This window comes from Colletes gigas, unplaced genomic scaffold (genome assembly GCF_013123115.1).
Source record: "Colletes gigas isolate AHSC1104 unplaced genomic scaffold, ASM1312311v1 Colletes_gigas_Sc00008, whole genome shotgun sequence".
Taxonomy (NCBI): domain Eukaryota; kingdom Metazoa; phylum Arthropoda; class Insecta; order Hymenoptera; family Colletidae; genus Colletes; species Colletes gigas.
The window spans coordinates 2,687,635-2,710,373 of record NW_025106637.1 but is presented as its reverse complement, the minus strand read 5'-3'; the positions used below and the strand labels follow the sequence as shown (position 1 = coordinate 2,710,373).

The window sequence follows — 22,739 nt, the reverse complement described above, 5'->3', positions numbered from 1 at the left end:
TTTTTTAAACTCGATAACCAACCCTTAGCGTACCAACGCGGTAGTATCTCGATATTCAATGAAAAGTGGCGAATAGTCGACAGACACTTATGTAAAGTTGGCCAGGATTTATGGAAACGTTCTAACTCCGAAGTGAAAATACGAAGTCAATAATGGAAGGGACTTTCCACGTCGAGATTCGATTCTTTCTGTAACGAAAAGGAACTAATGAAACTGTCGAAACTGTGAAAGGTTGAAACGAGTCAAACAGGTTCGATCTAAAATTGCTTCGTCGTGGATTTTCCGCCATGACAATGTTCCCACCCGTTCAGCCGCTCTGGTGAAAAAGTTTTTAACTTCAAAATCGATCACAACGTTGGAGCACTCCCTTTTGAAATGAGTGCGCCGTCAAACTCTCTTTCAGAAGAATGCCACTTAGGCATTAAGTTAAAATCAATTCCAATTTTGCAGCAGGAACAAGATTGCATGTAAGTTCGCACGGCAGTGACTTGGAAGGAAGAAACGCATTGTTAACTTTCACGAGAGTCGAACTGTTTTTAGGAGAATAAATTACCGCGAGGAAATGAAGATAGATAATGGCGAGCAGATTAAATTGGATAATAGCGGGCGGAAATAGTTCGAAGAAGGGCATAAATCATTTTCGTTTGCAGAATTGAGTGGATTATCCAGAAAAGTACTTAACTGTACGAGCCCCTTGGTAACTTTCGAGATCGAGAGTCTTCCAAGTGAAATTAATAAACACGCAGATCCAGAATTTGTTTACAAACTATAATAAATATCTTTACATTTATTCCATCAAAAATTTGTACGTCGAAATAATTACTTTCGCGTTCCTCGAATGCCCAATTTGCGCCCGGAACGGAAGTATACCGACTTCCGATTCGCGACAAAGAAGCACAATAGTCGGTGACGGTTGTTTCTTCCGGCCAGTAATGCTATCATTAATTCTTCGCGATCGAATAGAATGCGCGCACGGTTGTTCGACGGAAGTATACGTCATTTCACATCGGCGCTGCCATCGTGACACAGAGGATGGATCGACGGACGCATTATTATATTTCAAACGCACTAGAACCCATCGACGGCATTTGATTGACGACGGGACATATTGAAGTACGCGTTATGCCATCGAATTCCTCTCGACGGCTTCGAAAAGCAAGGTAATAGGGAACGCGCGATGCGACGAAGAAAAACCCGCTTCGCAATCAAGGCAGACAATTAAACTTCGCTCCCGTGGTCGGCGAACGCGAGCAGTCGGAACGGAAACAAATCCCAAACAGTTCAAAATCCATATCGGACACGTGAAATTTCACTAAACGAAATTACTGAATTTACAGACCTTCGTGGCACTGATTATGCGTATCTATATTTCCAAAGATATTAGCTTGTATAAATAACTTCCCGCAGCAGGGTGGACACGGTTGGGCAATGTTTTTCAGAATCTAAAAATTAGTTCGTAGAACTTATTACTGACCGTAGTCGATCGTGGTTTACTTCTGACATTTGTTAATATCTCTGAGCGAAGCACAAAGATGAGTTTACCTTAAACCAGAGGATATGTCGTAGCGCGAATGAGCTTCTAAGTGGAAAGAGGGGTTGAACGGCGGTAACGGGGAAGCTTGGAAAGAGGAAGAAGAGACAGGCGGGTAAAAAATGTAAAACAAAGTGTGAGGGAACGCGTGTTCGATTGCCGTAAGAGAGTCTTCCACTGCTCCTCGCTCCCCCTCGAGCAATTATGCATAATGGGGGTAGCAGCTGGCCCGTAGCCACGTCTACCTGTTGCACGAGACCCGAATCGCTCGTCGGCGCGAAACTACGGTGCCGTTCAAGAGGCCGTTCACGAGGGTGGAGGTAGGTCATTGTGAAAGAAAGAGACCACGCGTCGGTTTAGGGTTGGATTTTCGGCGTCCCGCTCGGGGAAACGGGAGAACCGTGTCAGAGGGTCAACCTCCGACTGCTTCGTCTCCGCACTCGACGGTACTATTGGATATCGATAGCTTATTCGCGACCTATCTGCATATTCGAGGCCTCGAGAAGACGCTGGCGTCGGTGTACAGTAGACTAAGATCGAAATTAACTTAAATAATTTTAAACGTTGCAGGTGCAAAAAACCACCCTCAAAACCACCCTCGAAATGACTCTTCGACGCTATAGTTTCGTTTCCTGAGCACTTAAAAATTTTAATCAAATATTTTCCGTGCTTTTTTAAAACGTTTAATGGAGTCTAGTCCCAACAGGGATTGTCACTTGGCAACGAACGAAATTAGAGGGGGTAGTAACTGAAAGTAGCGACTATAGACAGGGGAAATATACCGGGGGTACTTCTGATTGGATTGGTTATTGTTATTATCGAACCTCGATCATTTTAGGAATTTTCTGCCCTGTGCTGTAAATGCACCCGCGACAATATGCGAACGAATGGGAATTACTACGTGGCATAAAAATAACTTATGAATACTGCAACGGAAATTTCGCTATCCTCTCGCGATGTTTATTAAAAAATCATTATTGTCTCACGGATTGGAACAAATGTGTTACTCTTAAAAAATGTATCATTAAACTCGTATTATATAGACTCGTGGCAGTAATTTAATTTTAATCTCCGATAGTTTTCAAGATTTTTAAGAATGGTTTCACATTTAGAACGATCGCTGGCTAGGGAACATGATCGATATCGTCGCGATGGCTGAACCCCGGCTGGGCGTTTGCAACGAGCCGGGTATATTACGGCCAGAACTGGCATTAATAATTACGTATGGAACAAAACTCATAAAAAGCTCGGCTGTTAGGTCGTGACGTCAGTTAACTGCGTGGCCAGAGTGTACCGTAGACCGAGCAAACTTTCGCAATTAGCAGTGCCATTGGCTACCTTGTACAATTATATTAAAACGGTACACGGTAACAATTAATTATACCGGGCGGCTTTGTATTAGGAAATTCCTATACACTAACTCCAGCCCCGACAACACTAACTCCCGCGTGTCTACGGATGCCGCGTACAAAAGGCTGGCCCCCCCCCCCCCACCGTTGCCCAGGTTCGCTCAAAATTTCTCTTTTCCTGTGAATGACACCCGGACCGCGTAACAATATAACATAGTTAGCGATTCAATTTCTAACCGCAATAATAGCGAAACAAATCATTTTCGGATTAAACTTTAACGACTGCTAACCGAAACTCGAATGTAAATTATACGAGGTGCACCGCGGAAATCAGATGGCCCTGATTAGGGGGATCGACATAATTTCCTTTCTGTTTTCTTTCTCTTCTGATTACGGTCATTAACATTTTATGCCTTCTTCCTACGAGCTACGATGAATGTTAGGTTGTAAAATTAACGATAAACGTTACATACAGTCGGAGAATGCCTGCAAGTATTTTCTTCGTGGGAAATATCCGCGACTCGAATTATTTCTCGCCGATGATATTTCCAATTTCCTTTGACTGTCGGGAAATAAACGGGAACGCGAAGGAACAGCAAACGAAAGATCATCGGCGCTCGTTCGAATTAAAGGCGGGAAAGACAGAGGGTTGCGCAACGAGGGGTATAAAAATTAGCGAAACTTCAGCGAGTCGCGCGCCCCTTGTAAACGAGCGGAAATGTATTTCAGTCGCGGATACACCTGCCAGGGACAAATAGACTGGTATGAAAGGAGTACGCAAAAAGAAAAGAAGACGTTGAAGAACGTAAGCGGAGCGGAGAAAGGAACGGAAGAAGGAGGCGAGGAAAGTAGTCGACGGAAAAGGAAAAGAAAGAAGGCACAGAGTCGGAGATCAGACGATGCGAATAATTGAAATTTTCCAGAACGAGAACTTAACTTCTCGTTCGATGGGACGCGCGACTACGGCGCGGAACATGTACGTATCTACCATCGACCTCTGGTACCGTCTATGCAAATAGTCGTCTCACCTCGTTGTACCGCGTCGACGACGGTCGACGAGCTTTTCAATGGGCTCGACGCGCAAGAGGGAAAATCTCGAGGAGCTGGAGCCGTCGTAGCCGACGCTGCCACCACGTGGAAAGAGGAAAAGCTGTTTAGAGAACCGCGAAAAATTCACAGCTTCCACCCTAGAAGTCGAGGGTTGCGAGAAATATCGCGTGTCCTCGATGAAAACGGGCAATCGATTAGGTCAAATTGGTCCCTTAAACTTTGGAAGACCAACGCAGGGGCTTGTTAAACTCATCGATCTAAAATACGCTACTTCTCCAGTGCAAAACTGGTTTAGATACAGAAAGATCTAACTGAAATGTTTAAAAAGATGCAAAATGGAGATATTTAAATGAAACTGGCCATCGTAGTAATTAAAGGATGAATTAATCTTTCAGTTAAATAGCATTTAAAGATTCTCGTTACTCTCAGGAATAAACGTCCTTTGCAAGGGACAAGTTCAACCTATATTTTCCGTCTCTTATTACTCTTGACAGAAATAGAATGCAAGAGGATGAATATAAGTACAACACAATGTTAATAAGACCGGAAAAAATTGAACAAGCTCAAATTTAATGAGATTACTGACGCTGCTTCGCAGAAATAAAATGGAGGATCTCAAGTATTTGTACTACCGACGACGGAAAACATTTTAACGAGTGTTTTCGACAAAAATAAAGTACGAGAAGCATTTTGTATTCCACTACATAATAAGCTTCTTTTCTTTCTTCCGAGAACTGGCAGGTTACAGTTTAAGAAACACTGTCTGAATCTCTGCAGTGATATTCGACGTACACGGGTGCCTTTAATTTTTAAATTAAGTTTGATTCAAACGAGTTTTCTAGCGGGCATTAAAACATTAATTTAAAGAAGTTACAATTAGACAGCAATTAAAAAAGGAAACGAAGGCTGATGAAAAAGACGTTTTGTAACGGATGCCACGCAACCTGCGACGCCTTTGTGATAAGAAAGCACATGAATTTCTGTTTCAGTTAGGTACATATATACCTAAACTTTTAAACGGTAATGTATACATGCACGCTCGAGAGCTTGCATGCAGTATGGAAGCATCGTTTCAACGGGAGTACGTGACTTTCGTGTCTTCGGAGTACACGCAGCAGTTCGATTCATCTCAAAGTGAATAGGCACACCCCGACACTCTCACCCTCTAGCATTTTATAACAACTTTTCGTTATTCCGCGCGAGTTAACGGAAATATAACGAAACGGAACGCAGTTTTCCTGTCGCGAACGCTCCTCATTCGGCTTGAAATTACGCTGCTTGCTAAAACCTAGCGGACCATACGCGAGAGTCGACCTTTAAGAAAACACTGTCCGAAGAACAATTTCGAAAAGTTTCTGGGAAATGTAAGTGGCTCGTCCACGAAGCAACGATAGAAGATATTCCAAGGCGACAATTTTCACGCCATCTTGAACGGACCACGGTCTCGCTATAAACGTCCGGCGAAGCCAGCGATAATTATCTTCGTCCCCGTTCCTTTCGAGCGTTTGTCAGCTGGCCCGGGCGTTACCGTGTTCTTGCGCATAAAAAATCTCCATCGCGACGAGTGCAAACAGCGGATCTCTCCGCTAAAGGAGACTCACGGATTCCCCGTTTCGCACCGAGTAACATAATTACGGGAGAGCGAGCCATCGAAATGGAAATTTTCGCGATGAATTGCCACGAAGCTGAACCAGAAACGTTCAGACGACAAAGAGGTCTAGCCTCGCGACTCCTGTCCCCCGCGAGGCGTCGCGAAAATAATAACGATACTATCCCGGCGACGAGACAATGGCTGAAAGCGAAAGAGCGGCGACACCAGGACGCGGGAGGAAGCAGGAAGGAACGGTTTAGTGGAAGGCGTTAATTAGCGGCTCCTCGCAGGAATGTGGATACCATTAATTGGCAAGCAGAACGAAGTTGGATATTTAGAAACCACAGCCAGATGGGTACGCGTAACGCTGCTCATCCCGTTAGCCGAAGTCGTGATGGAAAATCGACGACGACGGCTCCGAGAATTCGCATTCCCCGCGTTAACGTATTTGCATAATGCGCCACGGTCGTACGCGTGTACGTAGGCGCGCATAAGGACACCGGTTACCCGAAACTCTCCAAGTACAACCAGGTTCCACGGACTTTCTCTGTCGCGACTTATCCGCCTGCATCTCGACGTACGTTCCACCCATCCGCAGCCATCGCACGAACGGACATTACGTCTCGGTGCAGCTTCCGTGAAACTCGACATTTTCTGCGCTAGAGAACTCTTTTCGGGGATCGCCCACTCGAGGTCGTAAGTGATATTAGCAGTCCGTGGCTTGATACTCTCGGTTACATTTAAGATCGACATTCAAACTCCCGCATCGAATCGAGGAATGCTCTATAAATTACATTTATGGTACACGCGAGCAGAAAAACCATATGCTAAGCGTATCCAGAATATGTCCATTTGCACCGAATGAAATATTAATTTATTGTGTGCGTATGTTTGTAGAATTATTAGCATATATGATAAATGTACAGAATCTATTAATATTATTCGAGGCTCATGAAAAATGAAAGGCGCTAATATTCGTGATAATCGATCTCGGCGTTAAATACAATTAGAGGGTTTTTACGATTAGAATCCGATGAATTTCGTATGTCAAATTTAATTTGATATCACGTGTTGTTATTTAACAATTTTTCGTATGGGGAAACGAGCCTCGTACAGGCTACCGAGCAAAATTTAACGAGAGATACGTATCGATTCGCCTGCAACGCTCAGGTTACGAGGAAGACGTACGGATTCGATACGGGATGAAAAGAAAATCGCGAGATTATGTAACGGAACGTGTTCGTAATATGATTTAGACGCGAAACATCGATCGGTGAACGGCTCGAAAATCTAACTCGCTCGAAAGTGCAACGACATCGTTGGACACCGTAAAATCAACGGACCAAGACCGAACTAACTAGCCGTTCGCTTTCTCCTGGTCGTGTGTTACGTCTATAAATAATAAACTGCGACATTTCGACTTTCTCGATCCATTCTGTTGGCAACTAAGACGTTAAAGGCGCACCGTCGCGCCGTCTCGTTGGCTTGTTTAATGAATGGGAACGGCACCGTAAACGGTGTAAGCGAACAGGGGCCGTAATTACATCGCTAATTGGACGAACGTACAAAAATCTTAATTCGACGTAAAATTCGTTCCAAACGAAACACCAGAACGTCGCTCGACAACCCGTTGCAGCCGTCGGAAATTTTATTCGTCGCATCAAGTCAAAATTCACTTTGTTCCCGTCGTTTAAATTCTATTTGAGATCTCATCTTATTGTTAGTAAGATTCGTGCTGCTTGCCAGCGTACCCAGAACTCTGACGAATCTCATTCATGGCATTGTCCCGCCCGGGGAACAATTATGCATTACGACTGCACGCTAATAAGCTCCCATGATCGCGCACCAATCTTCCAAATTCTTCCCGAATTACCTACTTTGGTAATAATAACGCCGCGGTAAAGAGTGTTCGTCGGCTACGGTGGTCCGCGCGAAAAAAGAGAATAATCTAATTAACGTGTATTTCGCGAAAGAGGATACAAAGTGTGCACTTTACTATGAATCACTTTAAACGGAAAGTTTTAAATATACGTTACGGAATCGGATGAAAGCTAAACACGAACCATTTGAAATAAAATGCTCTTAACACGATGCACAGAGTAATATTTAGGTCATAATTTATATACTCGGATGGGCAGAAATTACGGTGTATGCGTTTTAGACGACACTGAAAAATAACGGAGTAATTTCAGAGATTACCTTAATCGTCGGGTCGTACCAAACGATTTATTATTAATTTAATCGCCGATCGATACGAACGACTATCGTATTAATTAATAATAAACACGATTTCGTTTAGAAACTTCATTATAATCGATGTCTGCTTTAAAAATTTCACTTTGACAGTGCATTGGCGATCGAGTTCGACGGGAAAACAGACAATTATAACAAACTGATTAATGGATCGTAGACCAATACTTTGCTCGTTTCAGTTCCGTAACTATAGCCGTTTATGGTCATCGTAGGCGCAACCAGAGTATGGAACTATAAATAGTGATTTGAAAGGCAGATCATTTATTCCTTGACGCGCGTTACCTAATATCCTCTTCGGGTATTAACGAGCCACTATTTGGAATTTTATATTCGAACTCGTTCAGGGAAAAGAGCAAAAGATTTCTTAGCCGTCGGAAAAATATCCGGAGTATCCCCGGATGGAAATAAAATCGATAAGAATATCGCGAATGATTCGAACGAGGTTCAATTAACTCCGAGGGCGTTTCGTTTTTGCTCGACTGGCTGCACCTCTTATTAGGCATTTTCCTCCTCTTTCAGTTCCCCTGATCTACGCCCGGTACCCTTTTGCGCCGAGTCGAACCGCCGACGCAGAAACGAGCTGCACAAATATAAGTGAGGTTTTCGATTTCGAAGAGTGCACGCGGCCGATGCAATCATTAGCACAAAGCGCGCCGTACGGTGGCAGACATGCAAATTGCACGAACGGAAGCCAATTATGATGCCCGGGCCTTTGACAGTTTATAATGCAATTAGAAAATGCTTCCTCCCTTGACGACAATGTCTTCGTTGCCTTCGCCGTGGTTTGCCTTTTCTTCCACTCCGTACAGCCGTTTTATAGCGAAAAACAAACGTCCGCTTTCACGGATCCTCCGAGTCCTCCTTGGCGAGCTGCGCAAAAGCTCGACCCTCCATTCTTGCGAACCGTTTATTGTTTCCGTTGCCCCTGTCTTCCGAACGAATAATGCTTTATTCTTTCGCGACTGTCTACTCGGTCGTGAACGCGACCCGAACCACCGACAGTTGCATTCTTAATAATCTACACGTTGGATACGATTTTTTCGAAGAAAATTCTATAAAATTCGAAATCTACGACCGTGATTCCCTATTATCTTTGTCGAGTATGGATAACAATTTTGCACCTTGCGAGGATCCATAAAAAAATATCCTTCGAGCCCAAGCGCGTCGGAGAAGCCACGAGACGTGTTCAGAAATAGTGACCATAGGGAATCGACTAACTTAGTTCGGGGGATAAGCGCGTGCACACAGAATCTGCGAGCGTACGTTAAACCCCTTCGATCCCGAATGTTCGCGGCTGGCACACAGTGTGCGGGTGCAGCCGCATGCACACATCGATTATTAATTCGAAGTCGTGAGTGGATTGTGCCAGCGGTCGTTTCTCTCCATCGGTCGGTCGGATCTCCCTTACGCGCTCTTTCGACGCATCTTGCGACGCCTCCGCTCCGCTTTCCACGCTCGAAATCCCCGACAGGAGTATTACGCTAAGCACATTAGTCGTCGCCTCTCTGTTGTGATTACGCGAACTTCGACGTAATAACGGGATCTACCACCATAAACGAATAGCTAAGCGCAAACATGGTATATCTCGACCCTTCGGCTCGTTTATTTAATCCGAAACAATTTTTAAGCAACCCTCAAGTCGGTTCGTATCCTAACAATCGTGGATCGAATAAATGAATTAGATCGCGGAGGTAGTAATTTAAAAAAAATATCCAGCGATTCTCCAGCTCGTTATTTATCGAGGATACCGACTGGCGTGATTAAACGCATCCTTGACAGTGTTCCGCGCCTCGAGTGCAATTACTGCCGCGCACTTGCTCTCGTTACGATGAATCGCGCGGCAAAGCCACAACGATTCGCACTCGAGCCTCCGGAAGCCTGTCGTTTCGAATTTTCCGCCCTGAACGCAGACACCTTCCGACCTTCTATCCAGCGTTGCTTTGCTGAATCGTAGCAACCTTTTTGCGCCACGTATTCAACGTATCGCGAGCTTCCGTGGTACACGAACCGTTCGTTATAAAAGTCACGCGAGTCCATTTACTTTTTCCCCTGCCCCGAGATATAAAAGGTTTCTCGCGTTTTAACGGACTCTAAAATCTCGATAACGTTAATTATTTCGTCGTACGTTCTCGATTATCGTAGTCGAGTGAAATTAACCGGTAAAACAGCTTAAAAAAATATCTTTCGAAGTTGCTACGCGTTCAGAAAAGAACAGAAACTCGGCGAACCGTTCGCGTACCGTTGATTAAACATTGTGTAAACGTAACGCGTCGCGACGCTCCGTAGGGTAGAAAAGAAAAAGACGAAGCTTGTTACTATTCAACGCAAGACTTTTTAGCAAAACAAATCAGCGTCTCCCTTTACGCCTCTTTACGGGCGCCGGGACGCGCCGTGCTCGTTCGTCCTACTTGAACGCATTACCATGTAAAACTCCCGTAGCAGCCGGGTAACTCGACGAGACGAGAATACTTTCGTTATTTGTAACGCGAGAACCCGCGTCGCGAAGTTCAAATCCTGTCGCGACTACGCGGACGGGAACTGGTCGCGAAGATCGTAACGAGAAGGGACAAGTCGTCGCCGCGTTTGTAATTTCAACGCCCCCGAAGGCGGTATACGCTGTCCTCGGGCAGATGGCGGAAACTGCTCGTTCGAGTGTAAGAAGTTTCGCGCGAAACGTTGATACACGACTCGCCTGTATCCGTAAACGTGCACGCGACGCGACACCTCTTTGCCCCGTTCGTTTCAACGCGAGAAGACGTGGCGTTCACGTTCCGTGTCGAGCAAACGCAACTTGATTATCAAAGACATCGAATCCCAGATAAGACTTCGAACAACGAGATACGAGAAATCGACGATCGATCGAATTGCTAGATTTCAATAAATCGTTGTAAAAATAATTCACTGTGCCGCGACCGCGTCGTTTGCGTACGAGATAATTTTTTCGATAATGTCTTCGAGATCCGTGAAGTTGCAGCTATTAGTAACCCTGTGTAAGGGCAAATTCTTCGACGAACGCAATATGGAAATAGCTCTCAAAGCATCGGAGGAAGAGAGTTTCACGGTCAAAGGATAATCGAACTTGCCGAAGCTTTCACAATGGTACGATCAGAAAGGGTTCAAGGGGCGGCACGATACAAATTGGAAATAATCGACGGAATGGAAAATGACGAGGCTTAATGCGATTTATACGAGCTTGATCCTAAATTTAATTTGCTTTTCGCCAACCTGCACGTACTAACAAGGCTAATTAAATGGGTATTACTTATTTTAAGCACTTATACGCGGAAACTGGGCTTTTATTGTTTCTGACATTAACGGAGACAACGTGTGACGCTTCTCGGTATCTTGAAAGGGTTCAGAACTAATCGAGCATGTAACATTTATCCAAGGTCAGATTAATAACAGCATATGGATGTATATACTTTCTTTCGTATTGCATAAAATATTAAAATGTGGATCGAAGGAAGAACGTTCTCAGAGCTGGAAGCAATTTTTGGTTTCGACAAATTATATTTCCCCCTCTGTCCGCGGTTGTTCGACAAAATTTTACGAGGAACTCGCGCAACGATAAACATTTTCAAAAGGAAGGATACGCAATGGCAATGGGACGCACAAAGTGCAGTTATCGCAAGATTTTAATACCCAATTATCAAAGCGTTTCATCGCTAATTTTATATTACCAATGTTCCCAGCGAGCCAATAAGATTGGGCACATAGGATCGATTTAAATTTACGGAATACCTGGACCGAATAGTTGAAATTATTCGACCAAATGAACGAGTCGGCTGAAAATTCGAATAATAGCGGACGCATTTGTGCCGCGATTATGTTTCACTAGATGCGAACGATCCTACGAATCGCTGACTTTTCTAACGAACGAAAATACGAGAACAAATTGCCGAATTTCCCGTTAAACGACTGCTATGTATGTAATTAACCATAAAATACTAAATTTTCGTCTCGACTGTCTGCTTGAACGAAACAGATCCTCCGCCACCATCAGTTTCATTTCAAAACTTATATATTTGTTATGAAAAAAATTAATAACGCAAAGACCGAATAATATATTCTGAAAATAACCGACAGCATTATGATTTACAATCGAAGTCGCGATAGAGAGCGTATTGCCAACGAACGGAACAGAAAGCAATGTTATTGACGACTGCTATTAACAGCAGTATGCAAGTATGAAATATGCAGCCCAATACGATCAACTACAATCCAAACTGATCGATCATTTGTTGACATTCGAACGTGTGCACATTTTCCACCGAAACTATTCGAGCGCGAGCGTTTATTGACCACGATCTCGATAGAATGCTCTATTGGTGCCTTTATTTAACCGGTATCCACATTATCTGATTTAGCCTGGCTAATTGACCGTCAGCCGATGCACGAAACAGCGCGGATACGAGGAAAGAATTTTCAAACACGGTTGTCTTCCGAATAAATGCTCGAGTTAATCATTTACATCGAAGGGCCTTGCGGCCCCGAATAAATCGTAAAATTATTTTATCCATCTCTATCGTTTTTTCGAGACATTAATCACGAGGGTATTATTCATAGAGAAAGATGTGTAATATGTTTCGATGCTCCAGATGCGCGGAAAATCCCATGAAAATGGAAGATCGTCGATCGTGCGACGTTGTTAGTCCTCAGCGTGATGACGCGTAGTTCGGAATTTTCAGAGTTAATCATTCCGCGATTGTGCTCGGAAAAAAACAGTCGGAGGTCGATAAAGACATGGCGGGATTTTAAAATATTCTTCTGTCCCGCGTTCCGTGCGCGCAATGTTCAGATTAACGCGTGCAACAGAGGCACGCATAATGCTGGCCACGCCGAAGGAGGAGAGAGGGTGCAAACACAGACACGTACACAAACGCACAACCATTCAACCACACGCGTCCGCTATGTTGTATTAATTTTCGTTCGCTTGGCTTTTCGTTGCTTAATCGAGACTGTATTGTCTGGCGGTACAATCGAGTGGAATCAATCGATCGAGCGAAAGTCCGTATTCCCCTCGAGGATCGAGCGCGTTCAAAGAATGGCCGCCAGTCACGCGGTTACAAGTGCAGCGAATCTACGGCAACGAAAATTCGTACGGGCCTGCGGTGTTAACGAACCCCGTCTCGAGTTGTTACGTCGTGAATTCTCGAAACGCCGCGCATATTTCCACCCCCGGTTTTCCAACGTTCGCGAAGTTACCGACGAGGGATCGGTTAACTGAAAGGGGCGCGACCAGAGAATCGTCTTTCTTCGATACATTTATTTATCGGCGGATCGTACGCCCCGGTTGCTGCACGCAAAATATTTTCAACTCTTCTTTTTATAAGAATTTTTCCCATCTCTCGAATATCCAATTAATCAGCGGAGACAGAGAATCGACTTTCGTCGATCCGTCAGGAGAATTATCCGGTCCGGGAGGTTGCAGCCAATGACCACCGCCGAATTCGACTAAATCCCGTGAACATCTCCGCCGACTGAGTATTCCAATAGGAGGCGGTAATACACAGAACTTCCATAGAAACTTACACGCGAACCGTTCTTGTTCCGTCTAATTTCACAGCTTTGTATCCCCTTAAGGTCCAGTTTCAGTTACAAGCTGCGCAACACAGTACACGCGGGCTGGATGCGAGCTGTATCCGTCGTCGTTGCATCCTCCAACCGAATCACCCAGCTTCCCCACACGCTCGTCGACCCCACGAGACCCAAATACGACGATGCCTCGCCACTCGCCGGTGAAACGAGTGTCGTTATGCGGCTCGTTTTCCGGCTTTAATTAAATGACGCGCAAAGCTCGCGATGCACGCTCGCTCCTCCAGGTTCCCCGCGCCCTGTGCCGACAAGTAACATCCACCAAGGGTCCCAAACCCCCTCAACCCCTCAATTCTGATAAAACGGTGCGTTTAGAGTGGTCAAAACAAAGGGGATACCTATACACTTTCCTCAATTGGAATTTTTATCTAAACGAAAATTATTTTACACAACTTTTGCAATAGTCACGATTGTTCGTGGACGACGCGTTATTATTAATTCAGAGCGAATAAAATGTTTCCGTGTTCTCTTTCCAGAGAAGACCGTTTCCAAGGACGCGAAACATGAAATGAAATTGTGAAGTATAAATTGATTCTCGTTTGATATAAATTGCAAATTTGTTTTGCACACCCGTGGAACACATCAGGCCGAATATAATGAGAAAAAACAAGAGCGCTATTTATATAAAATGAATTAAATTTTTATTACGGACTTGCTTTCGTTTCATAAAAACACACTTCCTGATGAACAGATGCACAACGGGTTGAAACTTTAATTATTGGTTTTTAATTTTCTCGTAATAACTGCACTTCTTTTATTTTTAAAAAAATATATATGAAAACAACGAAGTACAAAGCGTCGATTGTAAATAGCCACATGGAAACAATTACGTGCCCATATTTACGCGTACACCCTTTTTTATTTTGATATAATGAATTCACCCCTTAAGTTACGTCTATTAATAGCGAAACGATTTCCATAGAAGCCCTTGTGCATTTGTTGGATTTTATACGAACGATACTTGATCAAAAAACAATTTGGCAAAAACTTCGGAAAGCTAACGCCAAGTTTTGAACATAAATAAAACATGAATCCACGTAATGTTTTCTTTTCTAAAACTCTGATTGCTATCGGTATCAAATACGCGGAAATAGTATTACGACGCTTAATACAGTTTTAATTAGAAGTAAATGGAATAAATGTGAGCGCAACCTCGATAATTAACTACACTAAAGCCCTAATTATCTGAAAATATTACATACTTTTATACAAAAATTATCACGCAGTAAATTACACGAGGAAATTGCTTCGGCGAGTAAAATAAATTAATTTACCACTTCGTACGTATTTTACAACGCGCCCGGTTTATCGAACTTGTTAACATCGAAATTAATTGTAAGTTTAATACCGATTCGTAGCAATTAACGTCTCCCAAAAATGACAAGCCCATCGATAAAAATGGGAAAACAGCGATTAAGTATCGACGAGCCCCCAACGCGAACATTTCAAAAACGATCATCATTAAAATCTCATTTACCTGGCTAATCGCATTACCCCGCGCTCATTCCGCCCGCCTTTTTCGATACCGAATCGGAAATTTTAAATGGGGGCTTTTATAACGCGTAATTATAACGCGCATTCTCTCATCTTGATGCTGATGCGTACCAGCGAAGCGAAGGAAAAGCGAAAATACGCTGTTTCGTGCGGGCGTGTGCACACGTAACGAACCTAATTACATACACGCAATACGAAAGCGAAAGGGTCGGTTACACGTCCACGCGACGCGGAAAGGTGCAGTTTACAATCCGACGCATTTCAGTTTTTATGCAACTATGCACGCGGAGAATTTGCATCGCTTAACGTACAACTGGTAATTCTCTTTTAAATTAAAAGCTACTGCCCTACGAGCTAGAGTTCGACTTTGTTCCCATAGTTTTTCACCACCCTATGCGTTTCCCAAGGATAAAAAAATATTTAACTTCTTTGTTATTATACTAGATTGTGTTTACAGGATCCATTCTTTCACAACACGCACTATCATCACGACAGCGTGCAATATATGACTGTTTACATATTCCAAGTGAATTTTTCAAGCCTTCTCTTATCTGCAAACGCCAGGTCATCGTCTGAGATCGCGATGAATCATGTACAAAGGACAGTCTCATCCTGTCAGCCTACAAACCTACTCATTTTAGCTGATACATACAGTGTCCCCTAACAATCGAGGCCCACTTTTGCAACCAGTTCACATAAACAGTGGCTCAGGTCGCGTAAGCATGTGCCCTGTTTCAACTTGTTTTCGAGCTGCAACTATTTTTAGACTCCCAAGAGTTCATAATTACAAACTGAATTCACTCGATATCATTCGACCTTTGCCCTCTATTCTCATCTACAAATCACTCCAATTTGTTCTCGATATTTTTTCCAATTCGTTGCGCGTTAAAAAATATTTGATCAAACGATTTGGTACAGTGGATACGACTTTCATTGCGCCGTTATCTTCGCGAAGCGCGAATTAATGTCCCGGCTGATTGGCCACTTCGATGAAAGTAATAATTGCCGACTTTTAATGGTACCTTTGATTCACTGTAGATTCACTGTTTCTCTTTCGTTTCTATTACGATATACGTACGAGCCGGCAAATTGCAACTGGATTTCTGCGTTGCGCAACATATTGTAGCGGCGCGACACGAAAACTCGACGTGTCCGGCAGAATGTCGTGCCGATTCATCGGTATCTCGATACGGAATATTAATTGGCGGCTATTGGTCTCCCGGATTACGTTATTTCGAACGCACGTGACTTGGAAGCATGACGGATGCAGAGTTCCATTGCGAGACAACTACGAAGTAGACGCAAACAGAATTCAGAAGCTCTCTTGCCTTGGTATCAACCATTTCACCCTTCCGCTGCCGGAAGACTAATCAAACTTGTCGCGAATAAGCCATCCATTCTCGTTATAAAATGTTCTCTCTTTACACTGTACTACATACAAAATATCGCGCGGAGAATACTAGAATTTTTAACAACCCACGCTTTCTCTCCGTGTTTTTTCCACTTGAATAGAAACTATTAACGACGTTCGATAGTTCACGGGTCAATAACAAAAGTAATATTCAACGGGGAAGTATATATCGCAGAATGTAAACTGTCGTCCATAAATCATCGGATATTTGCCCGTCGAGCTTGAAAAATGCAAATGAAGATGCAAATATCATTTTCTGTAGCTACGTTATTTCGATACATTTACTCATTTGATGTTATTAAATATGCGGTAAGTCAGATTGTATAGACAAACGTGTTCGAAAACAAACGACACGTAGAAAGCATTAAAGAACAATTTGAACGAAATTAATCGAGAGATTGTTTCCCAAGCGAGGTGGATGCATGGATGAAAAGGAAATTTAAGACATAATTATACGTCGTCGGTTCGTTCTTGTTCCGAGTTTATTAAGTGCTGAATGACTTATGGCATGGGGCGTTCAAACTGAAATGGTCCGAGAACAAAACCTTGCAGGTCCATTCGGTCTTGTCCGCAATTTGACGATACAAAAATACATGAAACACGACCACGTAATATATAAAGTTGTCTTTACAGTCGTTATTCAAAACATTCGTCACAAAAGAGAGCTGCCACGGACGATTGATAACGGCGCTGGAGCAGGTAACGTCGATATTCACAATCGCGCGAGGGGAAAATTACTGCAACCGCCGGTTTATTTATTGTATGGGGGTCGGCAGACGAAGGGCCGCGCGAAAAAGCAATACACATTCCTCGAAATAAAGCCATTTCTCATTTCTCGCCGCGGAAACGAAAGTTCTTAACGAGTGAAGGATTACCGTCTGCCTTTGCATGGAATATTACCATCGGACGTACACCTCGGTATAGAATTCCGCGCAAAATAGGATGAGGACAAAAACGATCGTAGGAAGCGGGACAAAACTGCGACAGGTAAAGTAATCAAATAAGAGGAGATTGAACGAAACGAATGAAAATGAATAGGAAGTAATTTGACAACGCGCGCACGATAAATCTCTCGATACGAATTTTTTAAACCGCCGATTGCTACGCTTTCGAAAATTTAATTGATACACCGTCAATTCCAAACACTTTATTTGCTTTCCCTTCTCTAAGTAGACAGAGTTTTCGGCCACCCCTGGGAAAAATTTTAATAGGAGATTCTAGTGGCCAAAAGAATACCAATTTGTTTATTGAGGTTTCGCTAAAAAGTTATTAACGTTTAAAGTTCTGCCTGTATCCTCCATTAGTCTCCATTAATACGCATTGTTTAAATTTTGAATCATTGCGATCCGTCAATCCGTTCAGAAGTTATGATGTTTTAAAGATACGCAAGAAATTTCAGTGAAACATATCAACGGTATGGTCAGACATATTTTCGATAATGAATTTTTTTCTTGAAAATGGTTAGGATTTCGAGGGTATGTCTATTCACTAAAAATGATTGGAATTGACTCCTGCCCCCAAAAATAATTTTTTCAAAATGATTTTCAAATTTTATAATTTAATTTTAATTCTTGATTTTTGTCTTACTTTGGCCTCTAGAATCTCTCTTTATTAATTGTTTTCAGGGGTGGCCAAACACCTTGTGTAAGTAAAATTTAATTTCAGCGCTGTGTTAGGCTCTTGAATTCTAGTAATGGTGGCGGTTAAACATTTAGTAAGAACTGAACGAAGGGATGTTTGGCGGGCTAACGTATCGTTTCTATGCTTGATGTGGCGAGCCGGGTCTAAATGCCGCCTTAACTCGCCCCGTTTGGAATCGAATTTCCACGAAAGGGAAGAGAGCAAAGCGAGAGAGGTCTGGTCCAGTTAGCCCCGAAGGATCGTGCACATCTTTATGCAGATACAGACACACCCTTGGCGCTTTGTAAATTTCCAGGGCGGGAACCTCTTAGAGGTCGCGGCACACGCGCTTTGCGGATTTTTCAATCACGTTCCGTACTGACAGAATTAATAAAGCGGCGCGCGCTACACGAAAAGTTTCCAGACTCATTTCATGCAGAATCGAATTGGATTTCCAGGTCGGGGACGGTGTATATCTGTGTGCAAGAGAGATACGGCCGGCGCGCTCGTCCCTTTGATGTGCCACGCTCGGATACCGTCGAGCTTTCTCTCGAGCGATGCCGCACCGCACTTTGTTACATCGCCACTAAATAATCGGTTTATAAAAATTCATGGCGGGTCTAGCGAGGCGGCGGGGTTTATATCCACTCACACGTTTCCCTCGTGTCGCCGCGTAACGAACTCTTGACGAATCGAAACGGACCAAGACTGCATCCTACGAATGGTTTCGATAATTATGCGCTACAGTACAGCAATTTACCATTTTCCAAATGAAACAATAAACACGTGTAATCTTGTCTATTCAGTAGAGTACACCCTGTATAGTATACCGATCTGGTCCAAGTTTAAGCAGAGAGAATCGAGAACACGCGAAATCAGAAATTTGCAGGTCTGGCCTATTAAACCGAGTAAAACATGCTTACTCGATACTGACTCGTAAATCAACCGTTCCGGATTAAACATCGATTTTCTATTTTGATAGTGTTAATTACCCGGCCGCGCTCGTTCATTGCTTGCTATATGAAAGCAAAGGATTATTAGAGATTACACGGAATTATTGTAATCTCCCATACGATGTGTTTCACGTGTCATTCCACTTCGGTACGATCCTGACATCTTTCTACCATCGAATTCCATACTCTTTAAAGACGTAATGCTAACTTTACTATTTATCAAATTTCGAGGCTGGCTAATATACAATGTTTTTATTCATATATTCACGATAGGTTCCCATCGCTCCTATTGTGCCAAGGAACTTGCATTTTCTCTTGAATAAATGGTGAAACTGTTACGTTTGAATAGCACTCTGACATATGCTGCATTCAAGCATGCAGAGTGAGAGGGTTTTCATACTTCCGGCGCTACAATAAAGGGAAAGCCCGCAGTTGGCAAGTGATACTGGCAACAAAATTAAAAGAATATTACGATATTTGATGCTCGAGTTTCACGGCGCTCAACAGCTACTCAAATAATATACCGTAACAAAAAAAAGTTAAATCCTCTGGCCGAAGCACTCTAAGGCAACGACGCTTACAATTTCAAGAAAAAACGAAGTAAATCCAACGATTACGACTAATTGTGCCATTTGAAGTAATTCTTCGTGGAAACAGCTGGCCAGAAATCCCTAATATCCTAGAGGTTAAACTTTACAAGCCCGATACCGTCTAAATAGCTTTCTTCTTCGTCCCAGCCTCCCCTCGAGGGAGTTAAAATTAATTCAGGATAAATTAAGAATATCTACAGAAATCGTTGCAAAACTATTTACACTGATTTATAAAAGTAACTACGAATGTTTAATAATGCATCTAATATTTCACTGCAGAATTATAAGAGTTTCGGCCCTCTCTGCGTTCGCACTCCGATCGGTAAAAAAAAAACGGAACAAACAACCGCGCGATCGAAATGGGGCGCTGGTAGGAGAATTCTGACGAAGAGAAAACATCGTTCGCTAAATACGCTATAATTAGCGACGAGAGCCAATCGAAGTAAATTCGATAGAGCCGGGTTTCGTCTAGCAGCGTCGGGAAGATCGAGCCAGTCCTGCACGATCGAGGAAGACGAGAATAACGGAAAAAGGTAGTCGCCGAGCGTACGCGTAGGGTTGAAGGGGGGTTGAAGCTGGAGGGTAGAGTCGGAGGATTGGTACGTTTTTAGTGGTTGCAGCACTCGAACGTGCCAGAGCGAATATATCCTGCACGAGTGCATGCACACACGCCCGTACGGTGACAAGTGTGCGTACACACACATCCGCGGGTCCTTTATTCTTGCTATCTCGGCGCACGTGCAAAAGCGCTGGACGGCTCTCCGAATATTTTCCTTCTAATTTAATTTCACCGAACCAGGAGTGCAGCGCACGCATTACTTCGCACGTATCCGGGCAAGAGGGAACAGATTGAGATCGAGAGGGAGGAAGGAAGAGCTCAGCCACGGGGGATAACGATGCACGCCGGTGATTTTTTAAAAGGCCGATTAGGAAACGTATCTCATGCGGTATAAGGAAACGTCAGCGCGTTCAACTGATTTTCAAACCTCTCCCTCGCGCGACCCTGCCCCGAGACGTAATATCTAGATCCCCGTTGATTGCTGCGACTCCCTCTATCTCTCTTCTCCGTTACGCGACACTCGAAAACACTTGAATTTAGAGGAACTCGCGGTACGTTTATCAAATGCCGGATCTCGTGCGCTGCGACTGCCATCGACCGTCTCTGCCGCGTTAAACCGTATTTTATACAGACCGTATCCGAAGGTATCACCGTCACCCTGAATCGAGGGGCGATCTAAATCGAGATTAATCGATTCGTGATCCGTTCGGTTCATGGAAAATTCTTTTGCACGATTATTTATTCAGAAAACATGTTCCAATAGCAATTTCTACCTGTCGATGAACAAATATTTTTGAAACCATACTTTGAATCAGACTTTGAGAGACAGCCGTAGATCACTGGTATGAAACTTTAGTCACGTAGGGTTGTAGGGTGATATTGACGCAAGACAAGTACGACCCTCTATAATATATTCTTGAAGTTACAAAGTTAGAGCTAAACCATAAGAACTTTAAAGTGTAAAGTCTCTATAAGCGTTAACTATTCGCTGATATAGTCTACTAACCACGCGTCAACATGTTTAAGATCGATGTTGGAGCCGTATGAGTCATGTAACATATCATTAATTTAACCGATAACGGAGAATATAGGTCAAAACGAAACTGTAACAACTGTAATAATAGGTACCTAATACGAATTTATTTTTGTTACAGTGTTGTCCATGAGGAACCGTGCAGCATCGTCGGATACGAACTCGACAAAGATTGCAGTGGAAAAGGAGGATGACAAATCGTCAGAAAACATAACTCTGGACGAGTTCAAAGAAAGGTACAGGAGACTGATACCCTACCTAACGTTCTACGTTGCTAACAATCACGTTAACGGACAAATTCCGGTGCCACAAAGTGCTGCAAAGGAGGTTCAAAACAACCCACAGGCGAGGCAAAGCCTGCAATCTTATGCCAGGTACCTCAACGTGCCAAGGAAAGGGAACAGTCATCGCACCTATGCGCATAGCCAGGAGAAAAAATTTATTCCCTCCGTGCAATACGATCCTCACAGTCTGGGAAGCGACAACGACTACTTCATGCCTGTGAGACACGGTTCGAAAGTCACTTACGACGATTATTCCATGCCGTACCAAACGTACCCGGATAGGAAAGCAATGTATCCTGAAATATCGACAGCATCCAGTCAGATCGCACTTAAGGAGAACAGGTATCACGCAAACGTGAGACCATTACGACCTTACACGACGAACGGCAGGGATCAACTGCCTAGAAAACAGTTGGCCAAGCCAGTTCACACCAACGTTCGAGATGACTACGTGTTGGATTATAATGTTAGACCTACCGACAACGCCAGAGTTAATTATCCAATTAAAGACTTTCCAGGACATCGACACATCCCACCATCGGGATATTCGAACGTACAAACGCTGGAATCTGTTACTGGACAACCACCTATGATACCACAACTGCCACGAAATCCAAACGTACACCTGAATCAGATAATCGAGAGCTTTCATCTGAGCGAACGTTTGCCAGAGATGCTGAGCAAGGATAACATCGACATCAGCTTGAAAACTCTCCTAGAAATACTCAACATCCTTCATAACACGAAAAACGAGTTGCTAGAGATGCAACCACCGCCTCTGGCGCCATTGGTATCTGCACCACCTAGGCAACCACAGAAGGTACCAAATTTTAAGGTACGGCCGCAAACGCGCCCAAAAGTAATTACGGAATCACGATTTCAAGCAACACCGAACCCACTGTACCTAACCGACGATCCTGAACGTTACAAAATATCGTCGTACGAGGATGGGATAAAACATAAGCCACCCACTCGACCCAACTATGTTGCTGACGGTCTAAACAATAACAAGGTGGTAGAATACTACCTCCCTATCGTTCAAGATGTTCCAGTTACGGAAAAAGAGGTATTCCTACCAACTATCAGACCTCAAGTGGACGAGAGCTCCACAGGCCACTCTTACGAAATCATGGAAGATCTGAGCGACGACGTACTGCAACAGCAACACTACACTTTGCCATCTACTACTACGGAAAGTTCGATCTCCAGTTACACGGAACCTAAGAAACTTACAACCCCGCAACATACCGACACGCAGACCTCGGCCAAGCATGGTGCTACACGGGGAGAGGCGAACGTTGATTATCCGGCCTATTCCAATATACCATTCACGAACTTCAGTTGCAAACAGCAACGTTATAAGGGATTCTTTGGTGATCCAGACACAGGGTGTCAGGTAAAATTTGTAATATTGTTTTAACAGGTA

At 43.6% G+C, this 22,739-nt stretch overlaps 2 protein-coding genes across 2 annotated transcripts in view; one reads left to right on the top strand and one right to left on the bottom strand.

The window, feature by feature from the left end:
• Positions 1–22,739, bottom strand: part of LOC122396978 (RING finger protein 17) — a 216,158-nt gene that overhangs the window by 190,819 nt on the left and 2,600 nt on the right. The window lies entirely within an intron of this gene.
• The window catches only part of LOC122396678, a 45,952-nt gene that overhangs the window by 22,736 nt on the left and 477 nt on the right, over positions 1–22,739 (top strand). Inside the window, exon 2 of the mRNA XM_043395271.1 lies at positions 21,151–22,709. Coding sequence (XP_043251206.1) covers positions 21,151–22,709 — 1,559 coding nt within the window. The remainder of the gene's footprint in view (positions 1–21,150; positions 22,710–22,739) is intronic.